The sequence below is a fragment of the Trichomycterus rosablanca genome, chromosome 20, assembly GCF_030014385.1.
Source record: "Trichomycterus rosablanca isolate fTriRos1 chromosome 20, fTriRos1.hap1, whole genome shotgun sequence".
NCBI classification, from domain to species: domain Eukaryota; kingdom Metazoa; phylum Chordata; class Actinopteri; order Siluriformes; family Trichomycteridae; genus Trichomycterus; species Trichomycterus rosablanca.
In genome coordinates this window covers 6,479,981-6,501,008 of record NC_086007.1, presented here as the reverse complement: position 1 = coordinate 6,501,008, position 21,028 = coordinate 6,479,981, and the positions used below count along the sequence as shown (strand labels likewise).

Here is a 21,028-nt window from a genome sequence, read left to right as displayed (position 1 = left end):
TCATGATTGGTTATAAAAGGAGGATCTAATCACTCAGTCTTTGTTAAAACTCACCATTTCTCGACGCAAGATTGCAAATAATTTAGCTCATTCACTTCCATACATAACATTCCATACATAAAAAGATTCAGGGAATTTGGAGAAATCTTAGTCTGTGCAGGGCACTACTACAACACATGGCTTCACAGACACGGGTTGTGTGTGTGCTTGACTGGCCTGCCTGCAGTTCACATCTGTCTCCTTTTAAAAATGTATGGTGCTTCATGAAGTCTTGTATTAAGCAAGAATGGACTAAAACCCCACTTGCAAAACTGCAACAATTAGTGTCCTCAATTCCCAACGATTAAAAAGTGTTAAATAAAGATTCAAGAGAATCAACAAATCCCAGCCTCATGTTATTATTGCATTGTGCAGAATGCCCCGACTTCTCTGGAAATGCTGTTTGTATGACTGAGATGCTGGTGAAACCTCTTATATTAGACTTCACACAAAATCAGAGATGTAATTGGTGTTACTTTTCATTCAAGTCTCTTCCTGGTTTGGGCTGGAACCTTGTTAATTCGGTACATCATCTTCTTGTTTTGTCACTAGGAAATCAAGATGTTTTCACACTAATGGACAAGCGCTAGAGCACAAATATACTTGATGGGTTTCATACTTGTCAGTGACGGCGTTGGAAATGTGACAGGTCTGCTTCTGACGCAGACAGTCTGGAGTGGTCCATCTGCCACCGTAGTAAAACAGACATGGCAGCTTTCTGCATAACGAGCCCTGCTGAAGGTTGGGGGGGGGGGGGGGGGGGGGGGTGATGGGTAATAGAGAGGGGTGAATTATTTATCTGTGGGGAATGAAATGGGCTCTTTTTTTTATTACTACTGGAACTTAATACATTTTGGTTTAAGCAAGCATGACTCATGTTGTGTGATATGAGATGAAATTCCTTCTTGTACACAGGTATGTATTTCTTTTCCTAGTATATTTGATGTAGCAATATTAAAAACTTAACTGCACCTGAAATGGTCTTCAATCATGAATAGAGTCGTATTTCATTTCAATTAATTTTTTTTATCAAATTCTTTATCCTAGTCTGGGTTGTAGTGGCTCAGGTTCCATTGGGAAACACTGGGCACAAATGCAGAGTTTCTTTCCCCCCTTAGACATACTCAATTATGTCTGTGTAGACAACCAGCTGGTTGATAGCACTTCTAAAATTCAAACCTGGATCTCAGCTATGGTGGGCTAGTGTAATAGATTGCTGCACAACCCAAACACCTTTACATCTTATCCATATGGGATTTTAAATGTCAAAAAAATATTTAGATTTAGCATGTAGACAGTCCTATCTGAGTTCCTGTCTGACACGTCCTCTAACCAAGCACATCGACTGCTTGTTTTCAGGTTCCATGCCTTGTGCACACCAATACACATACATATGATTCATCAAAACGTTTTCTGTCTACATCTGTTTTAGCTCAGCCTTTATTTCCAGATTGTGATGTTAATGTGGTGCGTGCCAACAAGTATGTCTAAGTAATAAAACCAAGTAATGACTGCTTCCTCTGAAGGAATGAAGATTAACTGCTTTAAAAGATTTAAAAAATACTATAAAGTAGCCGAAGCCACTGAACACAAATTTTTTTACATCTTATCTGAATGGATTCAGATTTTTTTCAGATTTTGTTTTTAATTAAAGCTAAGATTTATAAAGTTATTAGAGCATTCAGCTGGTCGGACAATCAGTCAACAAGTCATGGTTGTTTTTCCTTCTGGGCTTGTTCTGACTGGCTGCTGGTGGCTAGAAAATGAAAGAGTAATAAAACAATATCAAATCAATAAAGGAATTATTACTACTGGAAAGAAAAAACTTTTTTTCCAAATCTCTATTTTCTACCAGTCTACCAGAGTGGACTTTTCTTGCAGCCCCATCATTATATTTTCCTCTCCTGGAACACAGCGTGCCCATGGTTTTACTCATGGCCCAAATATTTGGTATCTACAGCCTGTCAAACTTTTCAGAATAATGTGCTTTTGTCCCAAACTTAAGTCAGGCTTCATGTGTTGTTTTCATCTAGTTTAAATATGACCGAGAGCTGTATATCCGAATCCTTCATGCGTCTGTGGCATGTTTGCAGTTAAGACGGAAAGACTGCCCTCATTGTTTTAGCTTCAGACGACGAGGCCCCTCGGGCAGGACAGCCTTCGGTCTCCCTAAGGATCCGATCTCGTTTTTCTGACACCCCCAGCCCAGTGTGTGCAGTGCAGTAGATCTGTTTCCCAGCTGACACAGGGCTTAGGTCCATCACGCAGAGGGGAACCCTTCACACACTGCTCGCATCTCAGCCAGACCGATATGTCAGTCAAAGCAGTGTTTATGACATTTCCAGAATAAAGAAATCTGTCTGCAATAAAACAGCTTTGTGGTCCGGAGGCCGACGAGCGTCCAGATAACTCGTAACTCTGAACAGAAAGGATAAATGAAGTTAAGAGGAAGTTCAGACTTTGATCATGCCAATAATGTTTAGCACGATAGCTTGTGTTTTCTTTATGGCTTGACTCTTACACTATATATGGCTGACCTGAGTGTTGCTGCTCTCTATAGGCACGGCTTATCACTGCCATAAATCACACTTCTAACGAGCTTCTAATTGCACGTTAGTTGTGTTAGAGATAGGCAGCAGCCTGCCACCCCTGCTTCTTCTTATCAGCGTGTAGATAGTCCTATCTGAGTTCCTGTCTGACACGTCCTCTATCCACACATCAACTGCTTGTTTTCAGGTTCCATGCCTTGTGCACACCAATACACATACATATGATTAATCAAAACGCTTTCTGTCTACCCTGACATCTGTACATGAAGACGTCTGTTTTTACAGATAGCGCTTTTAAAGTGGTGCGTGCCAACAAGTATGTCTAAGTAATAAAATCTAGTAATGACTGTTTCCTCTGAAGGGATGAAGATTAACTGCTTTTAAAGATTAAAAAAATACTATAAAGTAGCCCGAAGCCGCTGAAAACAAATTTGATTGCTGCATTATATTGCCTTCCTAAATCATAAAAGCACCGACAGCAGTACTCAAATTAACTCGACTATTTTGGACATGTCAAAGCTGTTTGACAGTTCCGGTCCTGTTTCTGAATCACTGCAGCATTTTTTTAAACAATTTATGTTTCTTTTCATTCACAGTAAGTATTTATTATGGGTCTTTCCAAAGTTGAACAGTTGACGCTTTTGTCTGAAGATTGCAGGTTAAAGCTCAGGTAATGACATAGACATTGACATCTATGGACAGGAGTCATGTGATATATTTCCTATGTGTTAGGAGGCACCAGGTAGGAATGCTGGTTGGAAGTCTATGTGCATGAAAGGGTGCAGATGACGCCCGATTCCAGGTGTGTTCATTTGCCCAAATATGATGCCTGAGCAGCAAGTGAGCTTGTGTAGCGTAATGGTAGGAGTCATGCTGCCTGAGTTCCGGGTGTTTGAATCCCGGGTTATTATATAAACCATGAAAAAATAGTTTATATTCACTAAATGTCCAAAAGCATTTCCGGCATTTAGCAGATGCTTTTATCCAAAGCGAATTACAGTTATGACTGAACAGGATTTTGAGCAATTTAGGGTTAAGGACCTTGCTCAGGGGCCCAACAGTGGCAACTTGAAAGTGGTAGGGCTTCAACTGGCAACCTTCTGATTATTAGTCCAGTACCTTAACCACTAAGCTACAACTGCTATGAAAACAGCCACTCTTATGAGAAGGCCTCTCACATGACATTGAAGTATGTCTGTAGGAATTTGTGCCTATTCAATCAAAAAAGCATTTGTATGGCTGGGCACTGATGTTAATCAAGAAAGCCTTTAAATGCAGCTTCTCTTCATGTCTTCATAGAGCTTGCTTTGTGCACAGGGTCATGCTGGAACAGAAAAGGGCCTTCCCTAAACTGTTGCCGCAAAGCTAAAAGCATAAAATTTCCTTTTTATAATTGATTTATTCCACCTGTTAGCAATTGTTGTGACTGAAATACATGAATTTAGTCATTCGAATGGGTGTCCCAATACTTTTGTCCATATAGTGAGAGTCCACATAAAGAGATATAGACAGATATTACAGTATAAGGAGCCTGGTGTAAGGACGGCGGTGTGATGTGAATGATACTCTGGGGTTGATAAACGTGTGAGACTGTGTGTAAGACAGTAAATGTGTGTGACTCATGGATGTGTGATAGTGCCGTCTGTTTGATCACTACTGAGATCATCATAAAACAATGTAAGATTACCATAAACACATCCTGAGGGAGCGCTGGGCTTTATAACTCTGTCCCACTGTCCGAGCTGTGTGTATGTCAAGCTGAACACTGTGCTTGCTTTAATTCAGCACTAACAACTCTTACTGACAGTGCAGGGACAGAGTGAAGGAGGGAAACTTATTTAAAGCAGTGGACCTGAACTTATTCCAGCTGTTCCTCTGGTCCTGTCTCGTTTTTGTCTCAGCTGAGTAGATTTATTTGGCTAATGGAAGAAAGGAATAAAATGCATATGCTGCTCAAAGGTTATTTGGGATTTAATTGCAAGGGCTACTGATTTCTCTTATCTCCCTCCGAGGCCAAGATTACACTTCACAGATCACAGCGCTCACACACACACACATAGAGATAGAGAGAGAGAGAGGGAGACAGAGAGCAAGGTCTATAAAGACATAAAGAAAAGCTTCATTTAAGCAAACTACAGTAGCCGGCACAGAGCCCTGACCTCAGCCCCACTGAACAGCTTTGGAATGAACTGGAACAAGCTTTCTTGACCAACATCAGTATCCAGTCACATACTGCTGTTATCTTTTGACTGAATGGGCACAAATTCCCACAGACATAAAAAGTCTTGCTAGAAGCCTTTTTAGAAGAATGGCTGTTGTTTTTAAAATGGGATGTCCAACAAGCTTATGGTCAGGTGTGTAAAGACTTTTTGCTGTATAGTGTATGTACAGCGGCGCTCAGGCATGGTGGTCTATTACAGAGTTTTATTACCATTTTTACCGCCACCCAGGCAACACAAACAATGCATCAAAACGAGACACAAAATATACTTAATTAATAAAAATTGTGGAAATCTGGTCCCACTGTGATTTACAAGCTGTAACGTAAAGCCTCCACAAGGAGTGTTAGTGTACAGGTTTATTTCCTGTTTATTTACCTGTTAAAGTTTGTTTAATTTAATTATTATTAGTTTTCTCTGCAACCTATTTTTTTGGCTCGCAACCCACCCGAGGTTTGAAAAACCCTGGTCTATTACACTAGCCCACCACTGCTGAGATCAGGGTTCGAACTTCAGGGGTGCTATTGTCTGGCCGGTCGTATACACAGACATGATTGGTTATGTCTGAGGGGAATCTGTATTGTGTGCTCAGCACTGGTAAAAGAGTTCCTGTTCCCACTTGTTTTATTTCTGATATTATGCTAATGTCATTGCTGTGACTATTAGCCAATACTGGTAGTGCGCTAACTAAAATTAGCATACAATTCATGCACAATCAGATATATAGAGGGTGTGATGGCAGCCTGTTTAATGACATTATCCGGTCTTCATGTGCACAATCTGTATATTATTGTGCGAAATTATAAACATCAAACAACCTATTTTCCGTGTTCAGGTCGATATCTGCCCTAATACAGCGACTCTGTCAAAAAAATCTATACTGAGAGCTGAACTGTTATAATATCAATCTCTTCTTTATTATTTGAAATGTGTTTTTATTGGTTATCCAAAAATAGTTTCTCTTTTGAGGCAGTTTTTCATTATCGTCATCATTTTTAATCACTATATAGCAAAGCACCGCTGGAAGCTTGGTTTAGCGCAGTGTGTTTGTGTGTGTGTGTGTGTGTGTGTGTGTGTGTGTGTGTGTGGTGTGTGTGTGAAATATGACTCGAGGCACCAATCGATCAGATCGTAGCTGTAGAATTTCCCAGCTTCCCTCTGCTGAAGGTATGGCGCTGATTAGCTGGTTTCACATTCTCTGAAAGAAGAGACGAGGGGGAAGTGAGGATGGAGAGAACGGATGCAGCGGTCAGGCTAAACAGATGAGGGACGATGAGAGAAAATAGATGGAAAGAAAAATATTGATCACAGAGATAAACAGAAGAATGCCACTCGTCAGATTTTTTTCAGTGCACATCTGCATCCTTGTAATATGATTATATAGTAGGCTGCTGTTGTAGTAAGTGTGTCCATTTTTTGGGTGAGCAGTTTATTTACTTATTAAGATTTTAATGTCATGTTTTACACACTTTGGTTACATCCATGACAGGACAGGTAATTAGTCATTACGCAAGATTCATCAGTTCAGTTTTTAATATCAAACTCAGCCATGGACAATTTTGTATCTCCAATTCACCTCACTTGCACGTCTTTGGACTGTGGGAGAAAACCGGAGCTCCCAGAGGAAACCCACACAGACACGGCAAGAACATGCACTCCATACAGAGGAAACTCCACACAGAAAAAACCCAGGCCACTCCACCTGGGAATTGAACCCAGGACCTTCTTGCTGTGAGCCGAGCCACTGTGCTGCCTTTTTGGTTGAGCAAAATATCTCGATTGTGCCACATCATAGAGTGAGCACATGCTAGTCCAGGCTCAGTTACTTACTCAAGATGTTCATTTCCAGTCCTGCACTACATGCTTGGACTGGGTTTGTCTTTAAAAGGGTTTTAATGTGAAATTACAGGCAGATTTCTATACTTTAGAAGAGTGTTGCATTATTCTTATTACCACTAGTAACAATTTAAGCGGGTGGTTTGCACATGGTTTTAAAACTATATAAAAGCTTCTTACTGAGTAGCTTCTTCAACCAAGTAGCTCCAGCTACAGAGCTGAAGAAAAGCGTGTTTATTTTTCCTGCTCAGTGTTGCTGTATGTCTGTGTTAAATTCTGCTTGACTTCTAATTCAGTTTGGATAAAAGCATAATAAATGTGTCCATATAAACTCTCACACTGATTTGTGTCTAGCACTGAACTAGATGCTGGTGTAGAAAGCTGGACTTGATTCATTTCAGTCAAAACATGCCACGGAGCAAATTTAAAGTTCTAAAAACACAGTGATTCTCACCCTTGGTGCTGCTTAGGAGCATCGTTCGTTATTTTGAACTGCATCAGTGTGTGCGCCTTGCTGGCTGCAAAAAGGCATTCTTGTTATAAAGTGTGTGCATGTGAGCGGCTTTTTAATAGCAGTGAATTTGGGTTTTCCACCTGCGGACTCATCCACACACCTTCAGCGCTTTTGCTCATTATTTATCTGATCCTGTTCAATTAAATGTTTCTTTTTGTGTTGCCTACTGTTTTCCATCATGCATTTCTATTATCTTCTGTACGTCTTCTATTCCCACTTTTTCATCAAGAGTGTCGTGATGTCTAGACATCTCCACAGGACACGAGCTTGGAAAGACTACCAAAACGGACCCTGTTTTTAAAGGACGAGGAAATCTCAATGCCGAACTCGGTGGCAGAATTATTGTGATAAAATGGCAGGGCCGCAATTAGCGCCACAGGCTTTCTAGGTTCAAAAGTAACCCCTCCTGATTCGAGCATGTTGCCTTTTGTTCTCGTGCACATGCTGCTACTACGTTATAATATTCATTCATAGTATATGATGCAGCTTTAGTACCACTGAAAAAAAATCCCACCTTTTACTAAGACCCTGTGCTTATATTTTAACAAGTTTTCACACTTGTGCTTAAATGTGTCTCGAACAGGATTTCAATCATATTGCTATTATTACACATTACCTGCAAATCAGCCCATAACATTTACATGCTCTAACATGTCCGTGTTGTCCTTTACTGTAATTTTGGTTCCTCATTATGGCCTTAGAGGCTGGTACATTCATGCTTAAGCATCTGGCAGCAGTGTTTTTTTTTTGTATGCTCCCATATTTTTCGGGGCCACCCAATAGATCATTGTAGTTTGCATATCAGATTTGTCACTGTATTTACACCAGTTACTCTTCCTGACGTAACCCTTCTTACTTTATCCAGGTGTGGGACCAGCACCAAAATTGCACCGACAAGTGTACCTCCCAAAGGCTTGGCTGTTGAGTCATCCCTCATATGAAGTGACGAGAAAGAGATAGGCTCCAATTAGAGATGACTGTAATGGGTGACAAGGCGAAAAATGAAGAAGTAAAAGATTAAAAGTTAATTAGTTACTATAAATTAACACTTTAGTTACATTCATGACAGGACAGGTAACTACTGGTTACACAAGATTCATCAATTGTCAGACACTGACAATTTTGTATCTCCAGTTCACCTCACTTGCATGTCTTTGGACTGTGGGAGGAAACCAGAGCTCCCGGAGGAAACCCACACAGACACTGGAGAACATTCAAACTCCACACAGAAAGGACCCGGACCACTCCACCTGGGAATCAAATCCAGGACCTTCTACCTGTGAGGCGAGAGCGCTACCCACCGAGACTATACTGACTCAAACAGTTTCAGTCTGTACTGCAGCGACGCTCTCAATCGCTCTCAATGGAAATCAAGCAGTTGGAAATGAATTCAAATGTTTAACCCACAGCATTAATCGAACAATGAATTCTTTGTGTTTGTTGGTTATTGGCTAACCGGTTAATCGTTGATGTCCCTTGTATGTGCACATTGGCTGGTGGGTGTGTGTGTGTGTGTGTGTGGGGGGGGGGGGCTGTGAAGGAGCAGCAATTCCAGGTCATGGGGTTCTGAACAAATGAATTGTGACTCTGGACTGCCACTTAATCCCAGCTCTTTTTAATTGTTGCTGAATGGGCTTTGAAAGCCAGTGGACACACACACACACACACACACACACACACACACAAACATTTACTGCTATACCCAGGCATTACCACACATTTGCATATAAAGCAGGTCCTGTGGGTGCAGTTCACTGGTCTCTGAACAGAAGTAATGACTTTACAGCTTTCATTCTAAACACTTTTCATCTCCATCCAGCATCCATTTACTTTAGTCCAGACGCCCATTGAAGACACACGCCCGTGTACACAGGCTCATAACTGCGATGCGTGTCTCTGTCTCATGGTCCTGCAGGCCGCCGTAATGTCTCTTATCTCTCCCCTCCACCCGTCTCCTCTCGTTTCCCGCCTTTGATCAGGGAAGTTGCAAACGTCTAAAATGACACTGGTGTAGTTAAGGTGTTGCTCCGCTGCACTCCAAAGAAGAGAGGAGACTGTAATTGGTGGCTGAGTTCTCTCACAGAAGCCTTTGTTTGTGGCGACATTACTCTCTTCCTCCGTTAGGAACAGCTAAGGACAGAAAATAAGATGTAACAACAAAATGTTTAGTCATTTTCACCCCGGCATTCAATATAGGTGTACCTAATAAAGTGCTTGGTGAGTGTGTGGGCACGTCTTTGTGGTAACATGACTTCCTTTCTACCACACACTCAGAACCTTGCACTGTAACACAAGTTTAAAAGTGAAACAGGAGGAAAATACTGCTAAACATAGATGTACTGTATGTGCAGCTTTCAGACTGGATTTGATAGGTATTTCACGCAAATGCAGATTCGTCTCATCTTCGTACTTTGAAGACGTTTTCACGCACCGCTGAAGACAAGCGCTGAACAAAGCGGTTTTGCTGCTTCTCATGTGAATGTGCCCTAATTGATTAACTAGAGTGACATCTGTGTGATCGTTTGCTATAACAGCCACTTGTCTGAGAAAACTTTTCACAAGACTTTGAAGTATGTCTGTGGGAAATTGTACCCATTCAGTCAAAAGAGCATTTGTATCAAGATCAAGAAAGCCTCAATTGATGTTCCAGTTCAGTCCAAAGCTGTTTAGTGGGGCCACTGGAGTTTCTTTAAATGAAGCTTTTCTTCATGTCTTTATAGAGCTTGCCTTGCGCACAGGGGGCACAGACATGCTGTAACAGGAATGGGCCTTCCCTAAACTGTTGCTGCAAGGATGGAAGCATAGAATTTCCTTATTATTTACATAATTGCTTTATTCCAACTGCAATTGCTGTGGCTACAACACATGAATTCAATCATTAGAAGGCGCATCCCAATACTTTTTGTAAATATATATAGACCACTTTTCAGCTCTTGAGCAAGGCCCTTAACCCTCTCGGCTCCAGGGGCGCGGTACAGTCTAATTACAGACAGTTACATTTTGTTCTCTGTAAATGCTGATTGATTGCATTGATTGTGTTCACACTATTCAGCCCACTGTGTGTTTTTCTATGCATCCCCCCCTATTCACGACTCCTTTGTTGTGTGATATATTTTGGAAGCAGCTATAAAGGTAGCAAACCAAGCAGCATTTTAGTGCTTTTATGAAAACAGCTGTCTCATATAAAATGTAGCAAAGAAAAGCTCGCTCTCTTTTCTACCATATAATTTAGTTCACTGGATAGAATCCCTGGAAAATGAATAATGGTGGATGGCACTACAGCCTAAATGTGTTCACTCAGGAATGTGTTTACAATGCTTTTTAACTGTCCAGCCTTGGACCTAACGTTTTCTGATGGTTTAACTAGCCATGGTCAGACTGCTTGCATGCATAGCAATTTTTACACTGTTTTACAAAGTCTTTATTTATTTATTAATTTTTCTAAGGTTTCTTTCTCATCAACTGTTACCTGGTCAGGGTGGCAGCCAGTCACAGAGCTTTGAACATTCCCTTCCATAGACAGAGACAATCATGTCTGTGTAGATGCCCAGCTTGTAGACAGCACTGCCGAGATTCGAACCCTGATCTCAGAGGTGGTGGGCTGGCATAATAAAACTCTGCCCCACCAGAGCGGCTTGCGTTTAATCCCTGGTTAAGTATCTTTACTTTAAAAATTTTGCCCAGATACCAGGTACAGCAGGCACATCATAATACATCAGTGCATAAAATGCAAGGCAGGTATATAGATATAAAAATGTAACAGGAGAACATTCCATATATATATATCCCTAGGTATTTAAGGTGTTTCCTCTCTCGAAACATGCCAGTAGTTGAGTTGAATTCTTTAATATACAGTAGTGTGTGCCCCTTCCAGAGTGTGGTGACCCATCTTTAATCCAAGCAGTTACTGCAGACATTTCTAATTAAAATTCCCTTTCTAATCGGGTGTTAGTACTTTTGTCCTCAGCATCTGTGCCGAGTGTCCTAGAGAGATTTTCTGAATGTGTCTCCATGTCCATCACTTAGTTTGTTATACATGTAAAATGCTGATCTGTCTTTATATCTCTATCTTCCAGTCGCACAGCAGATTTGTAAATCACATCAGCACCATAATAAAACCCTTCATGTTCCTTCCATGATTTCTAGGATCTCGTCTGAGGCAGGAGGACTACCCACCCCGAATTGTGGAGCATCCTTCTGACCTGATCGTATCCAAGGGCGAACCGGCCACCCTTAACTGCAAGGCCGAGGGGAAACCCACACCTACCATGGAGTGGTACAAGGACGGAGAGAGGGTGGAAACCGATCGGGACAACTCTCGTTCCCATCGTATGCTGCTTCACTCCGGCTCGCTCTTCTTCCTGAGGATAGTCCACGGTCGTCGTAGCAAGCCGGACGAAGGCTCGTATGTCTGTGTGGCCCGCAACTATTTAGGAGAAGCTGTTAGCCACAACGCTTCGCTGGAAGTAGCCAGTAAGTGCTCGTCTTTGTAATGCTTTCTTTTTGAGCTCTAAAGCTCTGCACAATGAAGATGCCGCAGAAGCTTTTCCACAGAAGCTTTTTCTCAGCTTAAATAATGGTGAGCTTATCAAGGTCTTTCTGGGAGTGATAGCTTTTCCCCCATGGGCAATTTTAAACCAGGGCACAGCCTCATTTAGGGCTCCTTTTCTGACCCCGTGCCCACACTCTGAATGCAGGAGAGGCTGTTGCTTTGTCAGCTTGAATGGAAAGGGTTTCCAGTTTCCTCCCGGGGCTGGATCCTCAATGGGTTCAGTGAGTTGGATAATCTAGAGATGGGCAGGAAGTGCTTGCGTCGGTGGGTCTGCATGGTGATCCTGGCAGACTGAGCACACCAGATAGCATAGTTTTTAAAGAGGCTTCTGGTAGGTGGTCAGGAGTCATTGGAGATACAAATTCTCTCTTACTGTTTTGTTGTTTAGATTGTGTTTTTTCAGTGGGGAATCAAACACACAAGTTGAGGAAATGTTTCATTTGTCCAAATTAAGGATAGTGATTCATTTGTTCTTAGTCGGCAATTAACCGATAAGCTTATAGTGGAGGTCCTGACCATTGAAGTTTGTTTGTTTGTTTATTAGGATTTTAACGTCATGTTTTACACTCTGGTCACATTCACGACAGGAACGGCAGTCACTCACCACACAAGATTCATCAGTTCACAAGGTTATATTGATCACAGTCATGGACAATTTTGTGTCTCCAATTCACCTCACTTGCATGTCTTTGGACCGTGGGAGGAAACCGGAGCACCCGGAGGAAACCCACGCGGACACGGGGAGAACATGCAAACTCCCTGACCATCCATTGAAGAACAGGGTGAAAGCAGTCTAAAAAGGTATGTAGAGAAACAGATGGACTACAGTCAGTGATTGTAGAATTACGAAGTGCCTCTATATGGTAAGTGGAGCTGAAAAAATTGACAATGTGTGTAAAAACAAGGAGGTGGTTTTAATGTGTGAGGTAGTTAATGGAGCAGGAATGTCAAACAGTTAGATGAACATAAACATTGTGAACCAGTTAAAGATGCAGTCAGTATATTCAAGCTCATACTGACATCATTAGTGTGTTTATTATAAGAGTTCTACCTTTATACTGAAGCATGATGCAAAATATCCACATCATTTCTGTAGACACACACACACACACACAAAGACATTTCATACAGATCCTCAAGGGCAGAGGGATCCATACTGATGCAAAGTGGCTTCACCTTTTGTCATTTTAATAAATAATATTTCTGTGATTCATTATTAAAATATTATAAATTCATAAAGATGTTCAGATTACAACGTATGAGTGTTTTACACATGTAGAGTGATGTAGGCTGTGTTTCAAATTGTTGCTCTTACTCCTACTGTACGTAGCTGCACTTTCAATTGAAATCAAGCATCAGCTGCTGTAAATAAATTCAAATGACATTTTTATTTGACAGCATTAAAGTTCAAGTCTACAGGCAATGACTAATAAAAGCAGATATCCAAACAAACAATGTATTATGGTTCATTTAAATTACGTCCGTAGAGATTTCAGAACATTCTGGCTGTAGTCAAATAAGCTGTGGACAGAAACAGCTGGTGCATGAAATGATCTGAATGATTAGTCAGACATTTTGACTCTCTTGTGTTTCTTTTCTTGTCTTTTAAAAACCACATTGATATAATTACACAGAAACTGCCAGATCCCACGAGCACTTTTACTGACTGTGCTGACTCTGGATTTGGATGCAGAGTTGGATCTTAGCATGGATTTCATTGCAACCAAGCAAATTATTGACGGTTTATTACACCAGCCCACCTCTGGGTTCAAATCTCAGCAGTGCTATTGGTTGGTCAGGCGCATACACTGAATTGCTTGGAGATGTCTGAGGGATGTCGGGTCGAAGCCCTGCGATGTATTCGCACCCTGTCCAGCTTTTCCCTGTGGACCAAGCTCTGCCACGTCCCTGGCTAGGATAAAGAGATTGATGAAATAAAATGAAACACGACAACTTTGCTACTATTTTTCATTTCACAAAGGGTTCGATTTTTTTGGCTTCCTATTTGAAGTTCTTTTTATGTCAAGAGGAGTAAGCAGGGAGGAGCTCAGATATCAACCACTTTTTCGAGTATGCCCAGGAGCTGTCAGCAAGCCCCTTGCTGTAATCTAATCGACCTGGCAGTGAGCTGGAAGGAACGGTCGAGTGCTTTTGAGTTGAACTGAAATGTGTGACATTGGCATCTGCTTCTCGCTGGGCAGAGTTTCATCTCCCTAATCACCAGCCCTCCAAGTTTTTGAGTAATTCTCAGCTTTTATAAATAGAATAATTTGACACCCTTAATGTAATTATGCACATCAAATAGCATCTTAGATGCAGCATATCATTTATTTAGTGTTTAACAATAGAGGTTTCTACAGTGTGATGATACCAAAAGTTTTACTTTACTATAATGAAATGGACTTTAGTGTATGTTCTGTAAAGAAATGAAGCAATTTCTCTTTGTACTGTCTGAGGGAGACGTATTTCTTTCATGCTGTACTTTTCAAATGACCGTTTTTCCTTCTATCCTGACCTATTCTAGCACACAGTCGGACTGTCGGCAGGTCCAGGAACTAAACCCAGCCATGATGAAGCCCGATGTGTTTCACTATTCATTTCAACAGTTAGATTTCAAAGTATAAAAACAAGAGTCCTGGCGACAAGATGGTTTTGCCAGAAGACAGAGAGAGACGCAGCGGGTCGCTGAGCCACAGCCTCTAGACTGCTATTCTGTGTGAGGTTCAAACAGTTCCATAATGGCATGGTGTCAAAGCTCAAAATCCCTCACCGTTGTGTTTCCGACCCCTTTCCCCCTCTACTCACCCCAGCCACCCCGTGTGTAATTATGTTGCCCAAGCAACTAGTGCTAGAGACCGAAGTAGGAATGCAGAACACTAGGGCTCTCTTATTTTACAAGTCTTTATTTTAACCTGATCGAGCTTTTTTAGTTTCAGTGTTTTATATTTCAAAATAAATTCAGATAAAATGTGATTAATCTTTTTTCTCTCATTCATTTTTTCACAAGGGCAGAATTAAAAGCTTAATATGCAATACCTTTGTGGAACAATGAACAAAACACGGAACAAAAAGGATTTTGTAATTTATTTATTTATTTTTTGCTTCCGAATTTAAAGGTTGCACAGTGGATCTGGTCTGCATATCAAACTTTGGCACAGTTTTTACACCAGATACCCTTCCTGACACAACCCTACATTTTTAATGGGATCAGCACTAAAAGCACATTGAAAAGTGCACCTGTTATGGCTACACAACTTTTGCCACCCCCCTCCCCCTTGGACGTTAGTCAATCATGTTCTTGCAGATGACCAACTGGCCTGTAGCACAGCTAAGATTTGAACCTTGGATATGTGAATCTCACCGGTAGTGGGTTAGCGTACTTAACTGCACAAGATCAGTTACTGGGTCTTGAGGAACTTTAGCACTGATTATGCCAATAAAATATTCCTTTCTACTTTTATTTGTGTTGCCTCACCCTTGTGCCTACTTATCAGTCTTATATGGAACCTAAATCACATTTTATACACCTGTGGTGTTTTAAGAATTTTAAACAGTCAAATAAATTATGTTGACTTTAAGTATTGCTTTGCTAGGCAGTGAGACCAGTCCAGGTTTGCTCAGGTTAATCAGTAATGTATCGATGTCTTGTTTTCTGATTCTGACTTTTCTAGAGCTCTGAGCTCAGACCTGTTCCTGTGTTTGCTTGTTTATTTTCTGATTGACACCTTGTGGCTGTAACGTGTCCCGCTTTGTTAACGAACAGCAGCTTTCAGAGGAACAAAGGGTTTGAGAGAAAGGGTTAAGGAGAGTTAAGGAGAGAGGAGCCTGCTCTTGTTCCTAAAGGCTCACCGGTGAGCCCCGGGCCTGCAGGCTACATGACGTAATGTGTAATGCCAGGCTGGGTTTTCAAATGATGGACATGTCTGTCGAGTACCCTCATCTCCAAACAGCTGTGAAAATCATGATCAAAGACTTTTTGACCCATATAAATGAGTTTTCCAAATGTTTTCCAGACCAACTAATCCTAAGGTTTATTTCTAATTTGGATTCTGACTGACAAATGAAGTTGTTATCATAGCAATTTGTACGGTATGAAGTATTTCCACCGTCTCACTGTTATTGCAGTACTGTCTGTCTGCCCTGTCCCTTTTTTTACTTTCATTGCTCATTTAAAAGGCAAAACTGGTGGTTGGACACATTTAATGAGCGAAGACTTTATAGTAGATAAGCCTAGTAAGCATTACAGATCAAAGTGAGCTGATTAAAACACGCTCCTTCACTTGCTCCATTGTGAGATTTGGAATAAAGGGAATGCAGGGCCTTAAGATCAGGAGCAGATGATGACAGACCTGACCGCTGAGTCTGCTTGTAGCCTGTGATTGCTCCCCACAAGACTTTGTCTTTTTTTACCCCATGTCTGTGCTGTGGAAGAAAATTTGTATCTGGTAAGTTAGACTGCAAGCGGTAGTAGTGCTGCCAACCCTTAGATTCAAAACACATGGTTAAAACGTTCGGGCACTTTTAGCTTAGAGAAATTCCATGTTGTGGCGTTGGGTGTTTGTGTCAGTGGTTTGTGCTTAGAGTATCGGGTGGATTTATTTGTGTTTTTTGTGTTATTGAAGCCAGATCATGGTAACTTTCTTCTCTTTAAACCGCATGTGTCTACATAGTTAGGGTGTAATGATTTTAATCACATGCTGTCTCTTGTTTCAGATTTTAAAAAGACAAATTAGTCAGTGTAATGAATAGATGTTTGTAGAATTCTGTACAGATTTTAAAATGTATTAAATATTTACCTCTTAGTGGGGAAAAGAAAGTGCTGAAGGAACTGAAAATATGTCTAGGGTTATAACCCCACTATGTAGGAATGTAGCATGGCAGAGGTCAAGCCGGGCAAATTGACAGGGCTATCTGTGACCCGGAGGCTTCATGGTCTCATTTTTTAAATCTTCTGTTTATTCTTTTTTTTCCCCTATTTCAAATAATCCAGTCGTGTCCAGTTAGGGCCTATCTCTCTCTCGTCCCTGCCACCACCCTTACAACCCATCGAAGAGGGTCGTGACCGTCGCATTCTTTTTCTGAACCGCTCTTTTTCTGAAGTGTGTGTCTGTGTAGGTGCCCGGCTGGTTGATTATACAGCTGGGAGTCGAACTCACGAGCTTGAGATTGCAGTAGTGGTGGCACGTTAGACTACTGTGCCAACAGAGTACATTTAAGTGGTAGATGTGTGGTTAAAGTATGCGCCTTTATTCATTAAAAATTGAATTGCTGGATTAAAAATATATAACATTAATTAGCTTGTACTAAAGTCTGTGCTGTTTCCTGATATAAATGCATGCAGGTCATGTGGAATTACTTTTCTGCCTGCCTTTTCTGACTGGCTATTTCTGAGGTTGGGTAATGGCCAAGGCACCGCAATGGCAAACCTGTCCAGGGTATTTAACTGCATTGTGTTTAGTGATTCTGGGAAAACTAAACCCACCGTGACCCTGACCAGAATAGAGTGATGGTGAAAATATAAATGAAATGAAACAGAAATAAAAATTACTGAGTTTAACCTATTAATAACCTATTAAAACTTGTGAATGTATTTGCTTCCTTCAGTGAAGTGTTTCGTTGTAAATGCACTTTACCTTTTTCACCATCTGCTCTTGTGTTTTTATTAAATTCATTCTTCTTCCTCTTTAATGCCTTTGCCCTGGCATTTCCAAATGAGTTCAATAAGTTCAGTTTTTAAATGGTTATAAATGGTAGAACAACTGTTGAAGTAGGAGCGTAACAGTGAAAAATCAACACGACATCATAGTTGGATCTCAGTTCCTCAAAACCAATCTGTATAATTAAGCAGAAGTGAAGCACTCTTAAATACAGTCAAAATTAAAAGCAGAAGAAAGAACACATCTGCTTTTTAGTTGACATTCCCTGTGTTATTGGCATCTGGATCTTTTTAATTGGTTTGTGACTTAGTTGATGTGTGTCTAATTTAGCTGAAGATGTCCTTGAGAAACTATTTCTTGATGATGTTTAATTATAGCACAGACAATTACTTATAGACCCTTAAAATGAAAGATAAAACTAAAGGCTGCGGTGTGAGACCATGACTTGTCAGGCGTTTAGCGTTTTCTTCTCAAGATCACAATGATAGTTGATATGACATGATAGGAATAAAAATCCTGTTAGAGCCATTAGAGAATGATAACCAAATAATAATCAAAACCTCTGTTGACTTAAAACCTCCTGGTATTATAATGTACACTGTTCAGCCATAACATTAAAACCACCTCCTTGTTTCTACACTCACTGTTCATTTTATCAGCTCCACTTACCATATAGAAGCACTTTAAAGTTCTACAATTACTGACTGTAGTCCATCTGTTTCTCTGCATGCTTAGCTCCCTTTCATGCTGTTCCTCAATGGTCAGGACCCCCACAGGACCACCACAGAGCAGGTATTATTTAGGTGGTGGATCATTCTCAGCACTTCAGTGACAATGACATGGTGGTGGTGTGTTAGTGTGTGTTGTGCTGGTATGAGTGGATCAGACACAGTAGCGCTGCTGGAGTTTTTAAATACCGTGTCCACTCACTGTCCACTCTATTAGACACTCCTACCTAGTTGGTCCACCTTGTAGATGTAAAGTCAGAGACGATCGCTCATCTATTGCTGCTGTTTGAGTCGGTCATTTTCTAGACCTTCATCAGTGGTCACAGGATGCTGCCCATGGGGCGCTGTTGGCTGTTTTTTTTTTTTTTGGTTGGTGGACTATTCTCAGCAGTGACAGTGAGGTGTTTAAAAACTTTTCTTATCCACTCATACCAACACAACACACACTAACACACCACCACCATGTCAGAGTCACTGAAGTGCTGAGAATGATCCACCACCTAAATAATACCTACTCTGTGGTGGTCCTGACCATTGAGGAACAGGGTGAAAGGGGGCTAACAAAGCATGCAACAGATGGACTACAGTCAGTAATTGTAGAACTACAAAGTGCTTCTATATGGTAGGTGGAGCTGATAAAATGGACAGTGAGTGTAGAAACAAGAAAGTGGTTTTAATGTTATGGCTGATTGGTGTATAACACCAAGCAAGTTTTTTTGGCCTCTTTTCCAGCATCACCGTGTAGATGATTAGATGCTTGAAAAGACAGTTAAAATACAAGTTACGTCAGCGGTATGTGTCCAGTTGCATGAGAGGTCAGAGATAAATGTGCTTGCTGGAATGTGCTGTGGTAGATGCCAGCTGGAATCTCTTCACACTGGCTGCCCCAGAAAAGAGAGTAGGTCAAGCTTGACATGGAAAGAAGAGCAGCAGGAAGTCCCTGCATTTCTACCCTTCCAGCTTTGTTGTGGTACCACGGTGGAGAAAGATCTCCCACTGCTTAGGTCATGGAGTAGCCGAGAAGGAAGGATGTTAGAAAGGGCACAGGGTTGTGAACAGTCATGAGAATCAGCGATGCACTGGATAGACAAACGATGTCTTTAGAACGTAACGGCTACAGCCAGTCGGCCGAGCGGCCATATGCCCGCCCTGTAGGACAATTTATCTGCCAGAGCGGCTCTTTGGTGGGAATCGCGTGTTGGTCGTGACCCTAGGCAGGGATGCCCAGTGGGTAAAAGTCTGTGCTAATTACTGAGAAATTGTAAGTTAATATGTCAAGATTTCAGGACAGCCGCTGTATGTTTGAACCATTTATTTGGGAAAGAAAAGCCTCTGCTGTGTGTTTAAGAAACTGTTTTTTAAAGTAAAAAAAATAATGTTTTGACTGCTAGTGGTGCTTAAAAGCACCACACAATAGGAGACAGCAGGTCCTCTAAAATTGTGCCATCTCTTGTTGACAAAAACGGAGGATAGCACTTAACCTTACTGAAAAGAGAGGTGGACTACACACTAAAATATTTGTATTACAAGCCAACACAACAAAGCTTTTTGGCTACCAGAAAGGAACTTTGCCAATGCAAAAAAAGGAAATCAAGAAGGTTTTTATGCCTCTAGGAAACACAGGTTGTGCAAAAGAGATGACATGTAATGAAGCATATGGCCAAAGAAGCGGGCGGCACGATGGCTAAGTGGGTAGCACTTCTCACAGCAAGAAGGTCCTGGGTTTGATCCCCAGGTCGGGCAGTCCGGGTCCTTTTTGTGTGGAGTTTGCATTTTCTCCCATGTTTGCGTGGGTTTCCTCCAGGTGCTCCGGTTTCCTCGCACAGTCCAAAGACATGCAAGTGAGGTGAATTGGAGACACTAAATTGTCCATGACTGTGTTTGTTATAAGCTTGTGAACTGATGAATCTTGTGTAATGAATAACTACCGTTCCTGTCATGAATGTAACCGAAGTGTAAAACCATGACATTAAAATCCTAATAAACAAACAAACAAACAGACCAAAGAAGCTCAGCTTGGTTACTAAAAAAAAGAGACAATGGCAAAGTGGATTCTAATGCTGCAGATTTGTTTTGGAAGCCAGTCATGACTTATATCATTAACAGTGTATTCTTATCTGTTGCGTTGACTGCTGAAAATATTGCAGACTTTAACATCTGCTTTGTTTCTAAATATATTTGGTCACCAAATTCTACCATAATTTAGTAGTGAGTCTAGATCAGGGGTGGGCAATTAAATTTTCCAAGGGGCCACATAAGAAACTGTTACTGTTGTGGAGGGCCGGACCAATAAGGTGAACTTAATTCTGCTCAATATTAATTTTATCTCTTTATTTACATTTACATTACATTTTCAGCATTTAGCGTTGACGTCTTTATCCAAAGCGACTTAAATTACAGTTACACTATACAGTCTGAGCAATTGAGGGTTAAGGGCCTTGCTCAAGGGCCGAAAAGCAGCAACCTGGCAGGGGAGGGGCTTGAACCAGCGACCTTGTATTTACTAGTCCAGTACCTTAAGCACTAGACTACAACTGCCCACTCTTTATGAGAAGCAGTAAATTGTACAGTTCTAATAAGCTGTTAATGTTTAGATGTTACAATCAGAAAATTAGAAGTAGGCAGAGAAAAAACATCAACATTATTTTACTTTTTAAACAAAAAAAAAACAAATGTGAACAAATGTGCAGGTTTTTAAACTATTTTGTTTTGAGTCTAATTACCACATTTGTTTTTCAGTCCTTTGTTATTGTTGGATGTTGGAAATCACAAAGCTGGTGCTGACTGCTTCAGATCTGGATGTGTTAAATCTTATAAAAAGTATTTGTTGCTTTTGCAGTTTAGTTAGTGAAGCTTCAGGTGTGACGCTCTGCATTGTTCATGTTCTTGTATTTCTCTGTTTAGTACCGCGATTTAAAGCCTAAATTGTGATCG

The 21,028-nt window shown here is 41.0% G+C and overlaps 1 protein-coding gene across 1 annotated transcript in view; it reads left to right on the top strand.

Annotated features, from left to right (window-relative positions):
- robo1 (roundabout, axon guidance receptor, homolog 1 (Drosophila)) overlaps nucleotides 1-21,028 on the top strand; it is a 287,956-nt gene that overhangs the window by 141,823 nt on the left and 125,105 nt on the right. Inside the window, 1 exon segment of the mRNA XM_063016378.1 lies at nucleotides 11,304-11,630. Coding sequence (XP_062872448.1) covers nucleotides 11,304-11,630 — 327 coding nt within the window.